At 43.8% G+C, this 18,297-nt stretch overlaps 1 protein-coding gene across 4 annotated transcripts in view; it reads right to left on the minus strand.

Moving 5' to 3' along the window:
* The window catches only part of Nfx1 (nuclear transcription factor, X-box binding 1), a 60,568-nt gene extending 44,235 nt beyond the window's left edge, over positions 1-16,333 (minus strand). For 3 of the 4 annotated variants that reach the window (XR_008721454.1, XM_055618615.1, XM_055618614.1), the window contains exons 1-3: positions 12,531-16,333; positions 6,632-7,621; positions 237-395 (exon numbers count right to left, since the gene is read on the minus strand). Coding sequence is in view for 3 of the 4 variants with exons in the window: in XM_055618615.1 (XP_055474590.1) it covers positions 237-395; positions 6,632-7,621; positions 12,531-12,555 (1,174 nt within the window). In the remaining variant the exon portion in view is untranslated. The remainder of the gene's footprint in view (positions 1-236; positions 396-6,631; positions 7,622-12,530) is intronic. The other variant, XM_055618616.1, reaches the window with a different exon arrangement.
* Between the last annotated feature and the right edge of the window lie 1,964 nt (positions 16,334-18,297).

Raw genomic sequence — 18,297 nt, forward strand, 5'->3', positions numbered from 1 at the left:
ACAACTTAAGTTCAGTAATAAAACATGAGATAAAGTGCTTAAGAGACAGGGTCAACTCTCTAGATAGCTCCAACTGTCCCTGAACTTAGAGATCTGCCTGCCTCTTCATCCAAAGTGCTGGGATCAAAGGTGTGTGCCACCATGCCCAGCTAGGAATTAGTATTTTTAAGCTAGGTTTAAAACCAAATTTATCAAAACAGTAAGTGAGAACAACTCAGGAAACAGAAATAAATAACCTGCATGAGATGCTGGAGACCGGGCCCATTTCTTTATGCAGTTCAAATGGAAGACGTGAAAACAGCTCTGACAGCTCCACACTGGGGCTGTAACTTGAACCAGTTCACAGCACACCATACACTCATATTTTTCTGTAGTTAGTTGCTCAATTAGGGAACCTGTTTAAAAAAAAAAAATGAAAAGACAGAAAATGACCCCTCACTTTAGTCAATAAAGACACAGCCATTTGAAAGGATATTCTAACAGACTGAAAGGGATACCTAATTCTGAGTAAGTGGTTATTTAGACTTTGAGACCAAGAAAGGGCAGACGGTGTTGATAGAGGACAGAGCAAGGAGACGTTTAGGTAGGAATTACTCAGAGCTGTAGCTCAGGCCTGTGGTCCAAGGAGACTCTCTTATAAGCACTAGATAGACCTAAGAGTCATCTGCTGTACTGATCTTTTCCCTGCAGTGTTATTTTATTTACTTGTTTAAGGTCCTGGGACAGTCTTATGTAAGTCAGGTTGGTCTTGAACACCCTTTCCTCCTGTCTCCACTTCTCAAGTACTACCACACCCAGCTGAATTTTCTCTTATTCAAGTAACTTTTGTTGCTGTTGTTGAGATAGTCTTGCTATACTGCTCAGGGAAACCTTAGTCCCCCTGCCTCAACCTCCAGGGGGCTGCGACTGCCGACATGCACCACCATAGCTGTTTTATAACTATTGTTTTATAATCCAGTTGCAGTGAATTTGGGCTATTAAGATTTGTATCATATAGACATGTTGATGGATGGCTACCAACTGTGGAAAACCACAAGTTACTGTAAGTCTTTTATAAAGCTTTTTCATACTCCACATTATGCCAGCAACTTGCACGTATGTCTATCATCCCATTTCTGATGTTCTCACTCTGACCTAAGCTGCTCTGGCCCAAGTTTGCCTGGATTATTGTAGTGCTCTACTTAGTAGTTTTCCTACTTTTGACCACAGCAATGAGAACAGCAAACTAAGGGGCTGGAGAGATGGCTCAGTGGTTAAGAGTGCTGCCTGCTATTCCAAATGGACCTGGGTTCAATTCCCAGCACCCACATGGCAGCTCACAACTGTCTGTAATGCCAATTCCAAGGGATCTGACATTTTCACACTAACGCACACAAAATAAATAAATAAAGAACGAACAGCAAACTGCAAATTAAGTGTGGCCTGGTGGTTGTAAGCCAGCAATCTTAGCTACTCATGCAGCAGGATCACAAGTTTATGACCTACCTGACACAGTAATGGCAAGTCTAGCCTACACAATTTAGTGAGACACTGTCTCAAAATAAGAAAAAGGAGGCAGAAATACAACTCAGCAGTAGAGTGCTTAATTCCCAGGTATGGTATAGGGATGGGTGGGTACAGAAAAGTAGATACACTCTTCTGGTCAGTGCTCACCAATTAAAAAACAAAAACAGTTTATGTGTATGAGTATTCTGTTCACATGTGCCTTCAGAGGCCAGAACAAAGTGTCAAATATTCTGGAACTGGAGTTACAGACTACTGTGTGCTGTCATGTGGGTGCTAGAACTGAACCTGGGTCCTCCTTAGCCCTTTGTCAAAAGTTTTCAATCTCATGACAATGAAAGCCCAAATCCTCCCAGCGGCCCCACATCTTCCCAGCCCCACTGCTCCTGTTCACACCCTACATGGTTCAAGCCCTCAATGACCTCCTTCCTATTTCTCACACTGTCAGGCAGTTTCCTGCCTAGGATCTTTATGCTCCATATCTGCCTAGAAGAATTGCCTTAGACACCTGCATGGCTTATCCCCTTACCCTCGCCAAAATATGTCTTTCTTATGAAGCATTCCTTGGCCACACTTACAAAAACAGTATTCTTCAACACTGTATTTTTCCTCAGCAACAGCTATATGATAGGGTCATCCATCACGGTACATTCCTGCAATCCCAGCACTCAGGATGCTGAGACAGGAGGATCAAAACTCTAAGGCTCACCTAGGCCTGACAGTGTGAGAAATAGGAAGGAGGTCAGTGAGGGCTTGAAGAACCATACACGGTATGACAGGAACAGTAGGACTAGGAGGAGGTAGGGCCACTGGGAGAATTTGGGCTTCTATAGTCAGACCCTGTCTTATAAAAAGAAAAGGAAACAAAACCTACCTGATAAGCCATTTATTATATTGTTCATTATCTAACTGTATACACAGAATGTACTCTCTTTGGGAGCAAGGATTTTTAGTAAGAGTGGTACTTTAGATATAGTGAGCACCCACAATAATAAGACATAACAAATGGCTCCAAAGTGGTCCTAGAGAGAGAAAAACAGACAGGAAACTAAAGCTTTCAAGTTTCAAGAGTAAAGACTTTTTGAGATAACCAAGGGGTCTGATTATTAACTACGTGTTGCTGACTTTGTGTGAGAGCAGCACTGCAACCATGTGAGTAAACTGGAGGGCTGGCTCTCTTTCGTATGGATGTAAGCTGAGAATAGGTGTATGTGGGTAAAATAACTGGATTATCAGAATTTTACTTTAAAATACAGCAGCAAAAAATTATATATACAGAGCCAGGAGCGGCAGCACTCACCTTTAACCCCAACACTTGTATGGCAGAGTTTTGAGGCCACCCTGGTCTATACAGAGTTCCAGGCCAAGCAGGACTACAAAAGTAAAATCTTATGTAAATAAACAAATAAAATGGAAGGGACTACAATGTTGGTTGTACAACCTTGGTTGGCAAAGTGCTTGCACAGCCTGCACTAGGCTCTGGGATTAGAGTTCTAGGAAGGAATCAGGTGAGGAGGTGCACTCTTGTAATTCAATCACTCTGAAGTGGGGGCAAGAGGACCAGAAGTTCAAGACCATCCTTCGTAACTGTGTGGTCAATGAAAGGCCAGTCCAACTGAATAAGAACCCTGCCTTTATATTTAAAAATAATTAAAAAAATTAAAATAAAAGCCCCTTTTCTCCTCACTGGCCCATTTTCAAGAGTGCCTTCCTTTTCTTAATAAACTGTCTCCATTTCTTTTTAAGATTTATTTATTTATTATTTACACAGTACTCTGCCTGCATGTATGCCTACAGACTAGAAAAGAGTACCAGATCTCATTATAAATAGTTACGAGCCACCATGTGGTTGCTGAGAATAAAACTCTGGACCTCTGGAAGAACAGACATTGCTCTTAACCTCTGAGCCATCTCTCCAACCCCAAATGTCTCTATTTCTAAGCAAACAGGGAGTAAACAGGAGAGTGATGAGCTAGATACCTGGCATCCTCCTCTAGCCTCTGAGAACATGACGACACAACTGTGGACACACACCACACACTATGTGGTAGAGTGCTGTGAAAGCATGCTGGGTCCTGAGGTTCAACCTCCGGTACCCACAAAGTAGAAATTCTGTCATTATGACTGAAAATCTGCTCAGTGGTGAAGTATTTGCCATATTCATGGTGCCTGGGATTTCAATCCCCAGCACAAAGGAAAACCCACAAAGAATCAGGAGGTGAGAAGGTAAGAGCTATTTCAGCTGAAGGTGGATGTGGGAAGGGGCTTTAATGGTTACTACACTGAAGGTAAAGCCATCCATTCTTAAATAAATTGATATAACCCATATGGTCAGCTACTTACTCCATAATCTCAAGAGGATGAGGGTCTAAAACTAGTAGCTAACTTGGCCAGGCCCTGCTTCCAAAGCAAACCTCACTTTACATGTATGTTTGAGTCCCCAAAAGGATGAGAGGTGGGCATGGTGTGGCACATGCTTATAATCCAGCAACTGTGGAGGCAGAGGCAGGTGTATCTCTGAGTTCTAGGCCAGCTTGAGCTACAGAGAAAGGCTGTGGGGACAGGGTCAGGGAAGGGGGAGGCCAGTGAAAAAACAGGCCCAGGGCAGGTGGCAGCTTCATGGATTAGGTTAAAGCCTCACATTAAACCAAAAGGAGAACAATATGGTAAAACTCACAAGGAAGTGCTTACGTCCTGAAGTTATCTGCCCCCCAACACAGGAAGGTCTTGCTAAGTACCATAGTCTTATCTTCAAACTCAGTCTTCTTCCCTAGTGCTAGGACTAAAGGTATGCTCAATGCAATACCTAGCTCTTTGCCTTGATAAAATATACACTCAGGGCAGAATGAGGAAGGATGGTAACTGAGGAGAACATTTACCTCTTCAGAAGATATAACCAGAGGATAGAATGTACTTACAGAAAGGCTTTAGTTCAGCATAAGTTCTGTGTAATAGAGATGATGAACTACTGTGTCCAAAAGTTGTGTGGCAAGAGCACCACAGAGGGAAAAAAGAAGAAAGAAAACAAGATAGATATGGTATCTAGGCCAAGGATAGTAGCCCATGCCTCTAATTCCAGCACTCAGAGGCAGAGAAAGGAAGATTTTTTTTTTTTTTTTTTTTGGGTTAGTTCAAGGTCAGCCTGTTCTAGATAACAAGTTCCAGACTGGCTAGGGCTAGAGAAGGGAACTCTATCTCAAAAACAAACAAAAAAAGAAGCTGGGTGTGGTGGTGTACACCTTTAATCCCAGCACTCAAGAGGCCAGGGCTATATAGGGAGACTCAAAAAAAGCAAAGCATCTTCTTTTTAACTAGTCTAAGACTAGCAACAATGTCATGGAAACAAATTATGGTTCCAAGTGATAAAGTTGGAGACAGAAGTAATATGAAACAAATAGACATCCTTGTTAAAGACTGGAAGAGATAAATACTATAGGGGTAAGAAAGGGCTCCCTGGATTAGCTTTTGAAACATCCATAATTTACTAGTAGAATTAGAGTCAAACTTTTCATCCAGGCACGGGGAAGGGTTGAGGAACTCTTAAAAGAGTTCTAGGCCAGCTTGGTCTATACAGGGACTTCCAAGCTATCCAGGAACCCACAGTGAGACCGTCTAAAAGGTGTTTACTGCTGAAGAAATGGCTCATGGTGTACTAATCTTGCTGTTTAGTTCCCAAAAGTCCCAGGGCAGCTCAAGACCACCTGTAACTTCAGTTCCAGGGGATCTGATTCCCTTCTTCTGGCCTCAGAGGGCTTCTCAGCGCGCTTGCAAGCATGCGCGAGCACACACACGCACACACATTTTTAACTGGTTCTGGGGATGAACGCCTTTAATTCCAGCACTCAGATTCATGTGAGTTCAAGGCCAGCCTAGTCTACATAGCAAGTTCCAGGCTAGCCAGGGCTACATAGTGAGACCCTATCTCAAAGAAAAACAAGGAGCTAGAGAGATGCTCAGTGCTTAAGAGCACTCAATATCTGTTTCTTTCAGAGGCTATGGGTTTCTGGAGGGGGGACGGTTCTGACATTTTCTTCAGGCCTCCTTATGCACCAGGCATACATATAGGACACAGACATACATACACATAAAAAACTGGTGGTACATACCAGCAGAGGCAGAGGCAGAGGCAGGTAGAACTCTTAGTTCAAGGACAACCTGGTCTACAGAGCAAGTTCCAGGACAACCAGGGCTACAGAGAAATCCTGTCGCAAAAACCAAAAAGGACACACTAAAAAACAAAACAAAACAAAACAAACAAAAACCAACCAACCAACCAACCCCCCTCCAAAAAAAAAAAAAAAAGCAAAAAAGTTTACCAGTGAGCTAAGGGGTAGGAACTCTAGAAAGAGGGAGCTGTGTACGTAGCAACATGGAAAGACAAAAACAGGAAGAAATCTGGAATAAAATGGTAGAGTAAGGCAAAAGAAGATGGAAATGCTGAGCAGAGCAGAAACTGGAGTCTCTAGTGGTGAGAACCAGAAAACAGAAGAATGAGTTCAAGATGTGTTTTGGAAAAACTGTTCACTGATGATGGAGCAAAAGATGAACTGAAAAGAAAGTAAGACATGAGACAAGACCATTGCAAAGATGAGGAGATACAGGCTGTAATTAGCAAAGCCAACAGAATGTTAGCATGTCCTCCTTCTGCTACCATAACTCAAAAAAAAAAAAAAAAAAAAAAAGCAAAAAAGAAAAAAAAAAGCATAACCAGGTATCTGTAGCATGTTTATCTATATTTAAAGCCCTAACATAATAATTTATTGGAGGAACATATATAAACTAAAACAATGCTGGGCCTGGTGGGACAGGCTTGTGATACCAGCTACTCAAGGTGCTGAGGCAGGAGGGCCACAAGCAAGCTCAAGGCCACCCTGGGTAACTCACGAAGATTGTGTCTCAAAAAAGATTTGGGAGTATAACTTGGTGGCAGAGAGCATGCAACCCTGTCCCAAACAAACTTCAAGCAAGCAAACAAGGAAAAATAAGTAAGAGATTACCAATGGGTAGTTGACAGAGTCTGAGCAGATACTGAATTAAGTAAGAGACTTCACTGTGTCCTCTCAATTATGTGAATGCTCTGCTTAATAATTAGCACGAGCAACATATGTCCACCCCTGCAGGCACTCACCTGTGTGTGTTTCCACATTCTTCAGCACATGGCTCTGTTTGCCTCTGGGGAAGGGAGACAGCCCTTGAGGCTCCTGTCTCCTGACAGCATTTTTCTCTTGGTTGACCCTTCTGGAAGACTTGTTGACACCTGACAAGTTCCCAGTGTCACAGGCTGACTTTGCTGGTCTTTCTCTGAGATTATCCTTTGGAATGGGGGGCATGCTGTTTTTGGGCCCTGCATTTATTTGTCGCTGACTCTCCTGTTTGGGTGGGTTCCTGCCTGGTCGTGGTCTGGCCCCCTCCACTTCCCAAGGAGGCCTCTTCTGCAGGAATCTTCTCTGCTCATTCCGTCTGGACACACATCCATCCACTACAGCTTTTCTACAGGAAGCATCTGAAGAGTCAGTGTGGGAAATCCCCACAGGCCTGGTACATTCATCCTCAGACTTAGGACTCATTCTGTTACCCCACTCGAACTTGGGTTTCCCTTTGGCCTTTGGTCCTCTGCCATAGCTGTAGGTAAGCTGTGCTGCCTTCTTGGGTTTCGCTCCCCTGGGATCTGCAATGACCACCTCCTTCTCACTCTCCGGAGGGCTGTGCTCTCTAGGGGGTGCGCCACTCTCTGATCTGGCTATACTTTCTAAACTCGATGTGTCTGATGTTTGCTCAGTGAGCCCTTGTGCTTTCTTGACTCTGCTCTGGAGCTTCTCATTCCTTAATCTCTGCCATGGCTGGTTTGGAAAGCCATGATTTCTGAGGGATTTATTAGATGACTGGAAGAAAAGCTGCTGACTCTTAGGTTTGATTCCAGAGTCATAGTTATGCTGATGAATAGCAGAGATATCATCATAAGGGACCTGTCTAGGAAGGTGACAGGGAGGTGAGGAACTATAATTTCTTCTGCTAATCCTATTAGAGTCTAGTCTTCTTTCGGTTCCACAATTTAGACCAGATTTTTTTCTCTCCTGAGGAATGAACTCAGCAGCATCTGTATTAAATTTGAAAGTGCCTAGGAAATAAGAAATAGACATCTGGTAAGAAATTAATGTCACTTATGAAGTCCACAAGATTCTAAAGGCAAATCTAAAAATTATTTTCCTAAGGGCATTGTATAAAATAGGCTTAATGAGGCAAGGTGTAAGGCTCTCAGTCCTTGTGGAGGATGGTTAGTAAGTATCTCATGTCTAGTGGTCACACTGATAGCCACTGATGGCCTAGGCCATCCAGCACTATGAATACATATATCCAAAAGTCTTAGGAGAGGCAAAGCCAGGCATGGTAGTATGTACTAGTAATCCCCTCACTTGGGATTCAAATTCTAGAAGATCCTGGGTTACTTAAGAACCTATAACCAAAACCAAAACCTAGGAAGAGGGCATGCCTCTAATTCCAGCACTGGAGAGGCTTACACAGGACAATCACAAGTTTGAGACTATCCCAGGTTTCAGAGTGAGACTTCATCTCAATAAAACATAAAGGTCAGGTTTAGGGATGAGAAGCCCCATGTGGTCTTTCAAAACACCAAAGCAACATTGCATAACAGTAAGCACTCAGGCTTTGAAATCAGCTAAAATGGGTTTAAAATCTGAATACCCTTAGGGCTATCATCTGACCACCTATAGTCTTAGTTGTCTCATCTATAATAAAGAATAACAATGTTTATTTCAAAGGATCATTAAGGAACCTAAAAGATTCCACACAGTGAGTACTAAGTCTCCCTCTTCCCCCCAGAATAGAGTTTGCTTTTTTCATATGTAACTCCTACACTATGTTTTTAAAATTCCCAAGCCTTAAAATTTAACCTTACTTTAATTTCAGCCCACTCAATTTCTCTGCAAGGTGATTCTGAGTACAGGCAGCTCAGTTCCCTGAAGCCCAAAGAAATCATCTGCCAGGGCAGAGACATGGTGGTGCATACTTTTAATCCCAGCACTAAGGAGGTAGAAGCAGGCAGACCTCTGTGAGTTTGAGGCTGATCTACACAGTGAGTTTCAGGTCAGCCAGGCCTACATAGTGAGACCTGTCTAAAGGGGGAAGAGGAGGAGGAGAAAGAGAAGAGAAACTATCTGCCTACTGACACAAAACCAGTCAGTAGCAAAGTCAGAGTTATGGTAGCAATCAACAGTCTATAAGATAAGAATTTAAGTGTGTTAAAAGCCTGTGGATTTAAAGTTTTATAATAAGGCCTGGCACTTAGTATGTGTCACACAGTGCACTTTGCATAGGTCAGCTCCCCCCAACCCCCACAGGGTTTCTGTGTTTAGTCCTGGCTAATCTGGACTCACTTTGTTGACCAGGTTGGCCTCTGTCTCCCAGTGCTGGGATTACAGGCGCCCGCCACCACGCCCAGCTTATATGTTACACTCTGTGTGTGTGTGCCTGCGTGCAGAGCATGTACACCCAAGGCAAGAGTTACAGGAAGTTGTAAGTCACCTATTGTTTTAAATCATCTACCTTTCGAGAAAAGGCCTTATATGCAGCACAGACTGCTTTCAAATTCACTCTATAGCTCAGACTGGCTTCAAACTGACAACTCTCTTCCCTCAACCTTTTGAGTGATACAGGCGTGCACTATCATGTCCTGCTTTAATGTGGTACTTAGCCCATTTTCTTATATGTAATGGAGAACACAATCTCTACATCAGAGTTGCTAGGGCTCCTAAATAAAGCAAGTTACAGCAGTTAAAATGGTGCCTTATCATTGCTCTTAGAGCTACTGACTGTCAACACAGACTCCAATGGGTATACTGCAAAACCTGTGGATTTCAAGTAATAAGGCCTGGCACTTAATAGGTACTTAGTATGTGTCATATACTCTTAAGAACTTTGCGTAGGTTAACTTCTTTATTCTACTTTAAATATGTATATCTCTCTCTGTGTGAGCATACACACTTGTGCTCTTGTATACACCATGAGTGAGTACTGCTGAGGCAAGAGAAGGTATCCAGTCTCCTGGAGTTGAGCCCTCTGGAAAAGCAGAAAGTGCTCTTAAGAGCTGAGCCATCTCTCTGGCCCCATTAAGTCATTTAATCTTCAAGTTCCTGATGAGAATGCTGCAGCAGAGTAACTTTTCCAAGGCCACAGGCACTCCAAGGCAAGCTCAGCAGTCTAACTTAGGACATACACCATTGGTGACTGTGCTTATAGTCATGCTGCACACTGAAAGGCAAGGCAGCAGCACTATAGCAACATACTGAATTGCTGGTGAGATCATAAAGGCCATAGAGAAACATCTCACTCAAGCCAGGGTTTGTCCCAAACATTTTCACATAGGTAGTGTTCTGAAGGTAGAGGGAAGGGCCTCACAAAATGGCAAGAGGATTGGACAAACACAGAGTGGCAGAGGTATTTGGCGACATGAGAGAAATTTAAAAGTGGGAATAGGTAAATGGTACCAAGTGCCATTTAAAAAGTAAGGATGTCAAAAGAGGGGCTAGAGAAAAGGTCAGGAAAGCTGCCCAACAGCCTGGCAAAGAATGTTTCACACTGAACTGCAGTGCACAGATCCAGACAATGCTGTCCCTAGCCACACATAACTGTTTTCACTAGACCTAAGCCAAAGCCCACAGAAAGACCCTTAACAGAGGTTGGAGAGATGGCCCAGCTCACTGGTTGCTCTTCCAGAGGCTCTGGGTTCAATTCCAAGCACTCATTTAGCGGCTTACAACTGGCTGTAACTCCAGTTCCAGGGGATCCAACACCCTCACATAGATACCATAATAATGTACAAAAAAATTAAAAAAAAATTTATAAAAGAAAGAAAGAATGATCCTTAAAGAGACATAAGGAAAGGGACACATGAATCAGGAAGCTGTCCCATGGCACAGATGAGACTCTTTTCACTATTCTAAGTGGAAGTTCCTTGGTAAATGAGAGGTCTTCTGAGGAAGGCATCATTACAATTCAAGTAAGGAGTGCCAACGACCCAACAAAACACTGAAACATGAAAGGAATCCAACTAGTGCTGGTGTCCACAAAGTTGAAACTCTGAGCATAAGAAAAAAAAAATCATCCTGGATTAGTCTATTTAAAGACCTCAGTCCTGTGTGGTTCTCAACCTGTAGGCTGCAACCCCCTTGGGATCATAGAACAACCCTTTCACAGGGATCACCTAAGATCACTGGAAAACACAGATATTTACAATTCATAAGAGCAGCAAAACTACAGTTATGAAGTAGGAACAAAATATTTTCATGTTTGGGGGTCACCACAGCTTGAAGAACTGTATTAAAAGATCACATCATTAGCAAGGTTGGGAAACACTTCTTTAGGGAGTGGATAAGCTAGAGACGGTGTTAAGAACAAACACTGTAGAAACACTGGGACTCAGCAAATGTTTTAGGGAGGAGAGGTGGTAACCTAGAGCACAGTCCCAGAGGCTAAAACTCTGAGTTACAACCAGCCCTCAACTTAACTCTGCCTCAGATAGCTGAGGGTATGAAAGAAAGTCAGATGTTAACATGCAGTAAGAAGATCAGAAGATCTAGTTTAGAGGGTCAGTGAAGGTCCCAAGACGGTTTTTATATCCAAGTCAAGGCTAGGGCACACTGTTGCAGGAATAAGTACACCTCACTTGCTGATCGGAAAACATGCGGCGTTACAGAAGCACAGCTATATAGTTCAAGCCAGTGCTGAACACTGCTGTGATGATTTTCAGGAAGAGCATTTAGTCAAATCTACTTAGTGGGTTGTGACAAGTGTTTTTGTTAAATCGTAACGTTAGAGTATGTTGTCGAAAGTAAAAGAAATCACTGCTTCTCTGCCTTTCATCCTGCCTTTCCTGAGAGAGGCTCTCACTATGTAACCCTGGATGGCCTGGAAGTGGCTATGTAGACCAGGCTGGCCTTGAACTCAAAGATCCTCCTGCTTCGGCCTCCTGATTACTGGAATTAAAAGTGTGTGCCACCATGCCGGACACCTCTGTAAACATTTTTGTTTATAAGAAACAACAACAACAACAAAAACTTAAATCCTGTGTGCTGTGTTAGCAAGTACGCATTTTGTGTGTGGGGGGGGGAAGCAGGATATATGCATCGTGTGTGTTGATGCCCTCCCTGTCTAGAAGAGGGTGTCAGATCTCCTACAGCGTACAGGTGGATGTGACTATTCTGGAAGAGGGGCTAATATTCTTAAACACAGCACTATCATCTCCCCAGCTTCTCGGTTCACTTTTACATTTTTGCAAGTGTGCACTAATACCCGGATGCAAAGTGTTTTTTTGATTGCTGTCCACAAACTTTGAAACCCCGGACCTACCAGCACACCATAAAGAAAATGGAAATAACATAATTAATAGTCAAATGAGTCAAAGAGTCAAATGATAGCCTTTTGACTATCCTCTCTACCTCAGGATAGCTCCAGGAGGGAAAGTGTGCCAACAATTAGGGACGGAAATAGGGAGGTTCCGGCAATTGGTTTACTAACTCCAAACTGACAGAGGAGAAAACTGAGACTGGATCACCCACTCACAAGATGGGATTTTAAACCACTCAAGGCTGAACCCGCTCGCGCGCTCAGCGCGCGCCCGCCACCCGGAGAAGCTGAGAGCACACCCTAGCACGGCGGGCAAACTCGTTGGATTCCAGGGCCCAAGACAGAGACTTCGCCTATGCCTATGCCTGCCCGCCCGCCCGCCGCGCTGCCTCGGGAAGGCCGGGAGGAGCCCCGCTGGCCGCGGGACGCCCGTGTCCGGTCGCTGGGCGCCGGGACCCGCCCGCTGTCCTCGGAAACCCAGAGGCCGGGCTTCCCCGCCCTGTCGAAAATGGTGGAGGGCTCCGTACGTGCAGAGCGCGTGGCTTGGCCCTTGCGAGTCACTGTCCCTGCGCAGCCCTCGCCCCCTCGATAGCCCAAACCCTCTGATCTCCTTGCCTACTAGATTTCCGGACTCAAGAGATCCCGCATGGGGAGCCAGAAGGTACCTGAGACCGGAGGCGCCTCCGCCATCCCGTGCCGCAGCACATCAAGCGAGCGCCGCGCGAGCGCTGTCACCTGGTCACGTGTTCCGGATTTCCGGCTCCTGTGTGCGCGCGTGGAGGGCCTCGGGGGTGGTGCCGCCGGAGCAGACAGTGGGATGGCGCACTTGGACGTCAGACCGATACGACGGGCGGGGGATGGGGCAGGAGGGGTTCAGGACAGCGGGATCTAGGGCCGGCGCTAGCGTAGTTGCTTTTCCTTTCGAGAGGCACAGTGTTCTCTGGCTGCGACGCTTTTTAGTCGTGTCCTGCCATCCGCCCAGCTTCAAACGGCCTTCAGAGAATCTCCCTGGAGAGGCCCACTCAAACGGCAAGGGCCCCTCCCGATTAGAAATCAAAAGACAGTGTGGAGAGAAGACGGCAAAACAATAGGTTACCTGCCGACGGTGGTAGCATACAACTCCGGGATGCTGAATGGGGGTGAGGGCCGGAACGGGGTTGGGGGTAGGATGAGTTCCAGGCCATCTTGGGCTACCTGTCCTTGTCTAAGTAAAACTAAACTAAACATATCTAAAGGCTAATTACTTGCAAACGAGCCACAGAATGGTGGGCAGGTAACAAATACAAGTGAACATCAACTGAGGGAAAAAGTTTGAAGTTTTTGGGGGTGGTGCATGGTGTCACGATGTAACCCCAGGTTGGCCTTAAAGTAGGATCTTCCTTTACACCAGCGTGCACCAGCACGCCCAGCTAGAAATACAAACGTTAAGGTTTTAGTTTACTTCGGGTTTTGTTTTTTATGTATAGCCAAGGCAAGGTGTGATGACCCAGGCCATTAATCCCAGCACTCTGGCAGCACAGACAGCGGTTCTCTGTTGAGTCTGAGGCCAGCATGTTCTACATAGTCCCACGCTAGCCTGGGCGACATAGTATGATAATTACAAAGTCAAATGAAGATGGCAATTTATCACTGACACCAAAATTTAGGAGCCCAATCTTATCTATCTACAACCAGAAGTTCTTCCTGTTGCAGAGCTCTTGCTGATTTCTTAGAAGTGGACACCCCCACGTTCATTTCACAAAGTTCTACAATTAACTCTGAAGTGAAGTTCTGTAAAGGTTGAAGGTCCTGCATTCTACAGTTTCATAATTGTGTTATCCTCAGTCCCTTTATAGTGGCTTACCACCAACCTCTGCATCTGAAGTGACATCTTTATGACTGTTAGGTAAAACCTTGGAATGTATTGTTAAACTCAGCAGACTACAAGCTGCAACCAAATCTAAAGCTAAGAATGATAAACATATGAACTGTAACAGTCTCACCAGTCTGCTGACTCCCACCTACCTGATGTCCCCACTATTGTATCTGATCAAAGCATTGATTTAGACTTTTCATTCTGCAACTGTAAGTTTCCATCACCTCTTTCTTTACAGTGTAAGTCTTCCAGGGTAATCCTAACCATTCTCAGGTCACAGTCATTCATGATTGGTCCTGAATATAGAATATCATTTATGTCTTTTAAGCAGGAACTTAACCTGGTTGTGACTCAACCACCTGCAGATGAGAAGAAATTCTCTCCTACTTCCCTATTCACCCAAGCCTTTCCTGAGATGACTGAACAGGGCGCATCCACTTCCATTCACAATGTACACCTGATGGCTTGAACAAGATGATCTGTAATTTACAGGGTATCACTAAGAGTGGGCCGTTCAAAGTGAGCTACATACGTCAATCTCTGCTCAGTTCTTTGATACAATCTCCATAGGTCAGGCCTGTGTACTCTTTTCTGTCATTCAGCATTCTAATCTTTAAGAAAATGCTCATGGTTCAATATACACAATACCTGAACTAACTTTCAGAGATAAGTAGTTTAGAAAGCAAATACAATGTAAAAGTCCAATTTTGTAGAACCTAACTTTCCCTGAACTATACCACAACACTGCATTATTGCATAGGAGAAGTGAAGACTGCATTTGTCAAATAATTCAGGCTTCCCCAGGAACATGAAGTAGATCCATCCTGGAACTTTCTGTGTAGAGCAGGCTGGTCTTGAACTCACAGATTTGTCTTGTCTTCCCCTTCCTAGGTGCTGTAATTAAAGGTGTGTGCCAGCACACAGATATGGTGTTAACATTTTATTCTGGTTTTGTCTAAATTATTGAGTTTGACGATTTTTAAAAAACTGTTCTAATTATAAAGTCAAGTTAAGCCTTCAGTCTCATGATCATTCTTAGTCTCTTTACTGCTGTGAGTATTGCTACACAACACAATATTCTGGGTTGAACTGGAACATTTCTTTTTTAAAAGGTGTTTTAGAATTACATTGTATGAGTGTGTGCACAATGTGCAAGCAGATTTGTGTCATGATATGTGTGTAGAGGTCAGAGGACAACTTGTAAGAGTTGGTTGGTTCTCTCCTTTCACCCGTGGGTCTGGGGGATCTGGCTCTGGTCACCAGCTTTAGCAGCAAGCTTGAACATTACTCAATGGCCTTGTGGATTTCCTCTTTTAAACTGCTTATTCATAGCTGTTGCACATTTTTTCCCCCTCTTGGGGTTGCAGTGTTTTTCTTGCTAATGGGCTTTCTTTAAAAAAAATATTGTCTTGTCTGTGTGTATGGCTGTGTGTATAGGTGAGAGCATGCTTGTCTGGGTATATATATGTACATCACATGTGTCCAGGTGTTCTTGGAGGCCAGAGAGGGCACTAGAGCTTGAGTTACAGGTGGTTGTGATGTCAGGGAGCTGTTAGTAATTTTAAGTGTTTATAGTTGACACAGATACACACACACACACATACATACATATACCACATATACACACATATTTCAGAAAGATTAGTTGTGTATGATAAATGAATTCAAGGAATTAAAATTGTGTGTGTAGAGAAAACAAGTCTTTCATTCCAAAAGATTATCTGACATATAGGTAGGCAAGTGAAAACTGAAAAGGGAACTGGGCTTGAAAAACGAGTTAAAGGTTTGAAGCCATTGAAATAACTTAGCAGAAAGGCATTTCCTGCCATGCCTGATGGCTGGAATTCAGTCTCCAGGACCCACATGGTAGGAGAGAATTGACTTTTCCAAGTATCCTCTGACCTCCACATGCACACTGTAGCATATGTCATCCCTCCAAATAAGTAATGTGACTTTTTAAAAGCTTAATGATTTCTTGGCTATGTAAAATGAAGCAAAATGTGAGATTTGAAGACAATTCTAGAGCACTGTTTAGGTGATAAGACAATAGTTTCACTAGCTGGAGGGCTAAAGATTTGGGTCTAGAGAAAGGTGATGGGCTGTCTGTCTTTGCCATATGACTGTGAGGTGCTTGTGAGAGTCCGGTAAAGAGCTGGGTATCTGCAGCTGACACAAACTACTAGAGACCCACAATTGGTTAAAATGTAAAGAATAAGTGACCATGGGGTGTGCAGCTCCAATGGGTACATCTATAACACACTCTCTATAGCTAAGGCACATGGAACATCTTAGTAGATGGAGTATAAAGATTTTAAGAGTTAGAGAAGCGAGGTGGATGCTTGCCATGAGCTAGACAGGGCAGAGACATTTCACTCATGAAATCACAACAATATGGTGGCCTCCACAAGACCTGTACCATGACAACTGCAGATGACACACCACCATGAATAGAGGAAATTTCACAAGGCCCCACCACTAGACGAGGAGCTGCAGCAGTCAATGCCTCCTGAGGAAGGACAACCATCAGCAGTCTCCTGGATAGAGAGAAGCTACCCAGTCTCAAGTGTTCAGCCCTAAGCACACTGAGTGGATCAGTGGGTTACATATATGTGCATGTAATAATTATAGAAGAGGTCATGAGTTCAAGGGAGTGGGGCTATAGGAGGAAGTAAAGCAGGGAGATGGGGTGGGAATGATGTATAGTGTACTCATAGATAAAATTCTCAAAAAAGTTAGAAAACAAACAACTAGGATTCTGAAACTCAGGAGAAAGACCAGAGCTAGAAGTATACAGAGTGAGTAGTGAGGCCAAGAGGGTAGCTAGGGTCACTAAATAACAATTAAGCAAGGAATGTATGGTAAAAAACAAAACAAAACAAAACAAAAAACTAGAATCCTGGAACACTACCAGTACCTACTAGTACAGTTTCTCAGCTCATACATTCAGGGTCTCTGCCTAGGAATGATATTACCCACAGGGGCTGGGTTCCTGGATCAGTTAACTCAAGACAAAAGACCTGCGCACAGCCCAGGCAACATCAGTAATCCCTCAGACTCTCTTCCCTTAGGACTCTAGGTACTGTCAAATTGAAAATTAAAGCACAGACATGAAAATGGAAACACCCAGAACTGAAAATAAGAGTAGGGAGCTAAGGTTACTGACAATTATTTTAGGCCATCACTATGTAAGTAATCCCTGAAACAACTCAGGGACTGAGTGAGAAAGAAGAGTCCATGGAAGAGACTATGGGGCCAGATAGGTAGAAAAACTCAGATAAGTCAGGAAAACCAAAAAGTATTCAAGGAGGTTATGATAAGCACTGTATGTCTGCTCATGGAAGGTTTCTTGAGAAAGTGAGATTTGTGGGCATGGAGAAGGTTTACAGGTCTGTCCTATCCCCACTTGGTGATCTTCTGAAGGGAGGGATGACTGCTCTTGATAGTCCCTGGACTGTTACAGAGTTTGAAACAGCTGGTATTCAACATGTTTAATTGATTTGCTCTGCAGACACATGAAAAGCTGGTATGCACAACAACATGAATTGCCAAGCCAGGTTGGTGAGGGAATAGATTCATTAAAAGTGAGGTTAAAAGAAAGAAAGAAAAAAAAAATGTATTAGCTACTTGCCTGATTGCTGTGAGATAACACTTGATGAACAACTTTAAAAAGAAAGGTTTCTTTTGGCTCACATTTTGAGGGTACAGTCCATCAGGTGGGAAGTCATAGTGCAGAGGCTGAAGACAGCTGCTCACACTGCATCAGGATCCAGGAAGCAAGAGTGATGAATGCTTGTGCTCAGCTTATCTTCTCCTTTATATCAGCCCAGGACCCCATCCCATGGACCCCACCCCACAGACCCCATCCTGTGGACCCCATCCCTTAGATCCTGTCTCATGGAAAGATGCCACCAACAGTTAGGGTGGCCTTCCACCTCAACTGACCTAATCTGCATAATCTACCACAGACATGCACAGAGGCTTGTCTCCTAGGCAATTCTAAATCCCATCAGATTGACTACCAAGATTAACTAACTACCTCAGAAGGATGAGTAAAGACCCTGGAGCTGGGGTCTGGAGAGATGATCAGTATTAAGAGCACTGGCTGCTCTTGCAGAGGATCTGGGTTCAATTCCAAGCTCCCACATGGTAGCTCACAACTGCATGTCTAACTCTAGTTCCAGGGATTCTGACAAACATACATGCAGGCAAAACACCAAACACAGAAAAAATTTAAAAATAATAAAGGCCCTGAAATGAGGTAGCAGCTGGATTTATTGTATGTATTAGTACTTTAAGTAGGCCACAAGAAAGGGGTGAAGCTCTCGGTTTTCCTTTTATTGTTAGTCCCTCATGGGAGAATGTCACATTAAAGTTAGTTTATGACTACTTCCTCACATACTCGTGAGAGCCTCATGAGGCAAGTACAACTGTATTAACAAGAAACAGTAGTTAAAAAGTGACACACCCAAAACCCAAGCTGAGGCTGCCCTCTGCTCTTTCCTGTCCATCTCAGTGCTACTGGTTAAGCTTGGTCTCCATACTGGAGGTTTTAGGCTAAAGTGATTATTACAATTACA

Source organism: Psammomys obesus, unplaced genomic scaffold (assembly GCF_907164565.1).
Source record: "Psammomys obesus unplaced genomic scaffold, mPsaObe1.curated_primary_1811, whole genome shotgun sequence".
Lineage (NCBI taxonomy): Eukaryota > Metazoa > Chordata > Mammalia > Rodentia > Muridae > Psammomys > Psammomys obesus.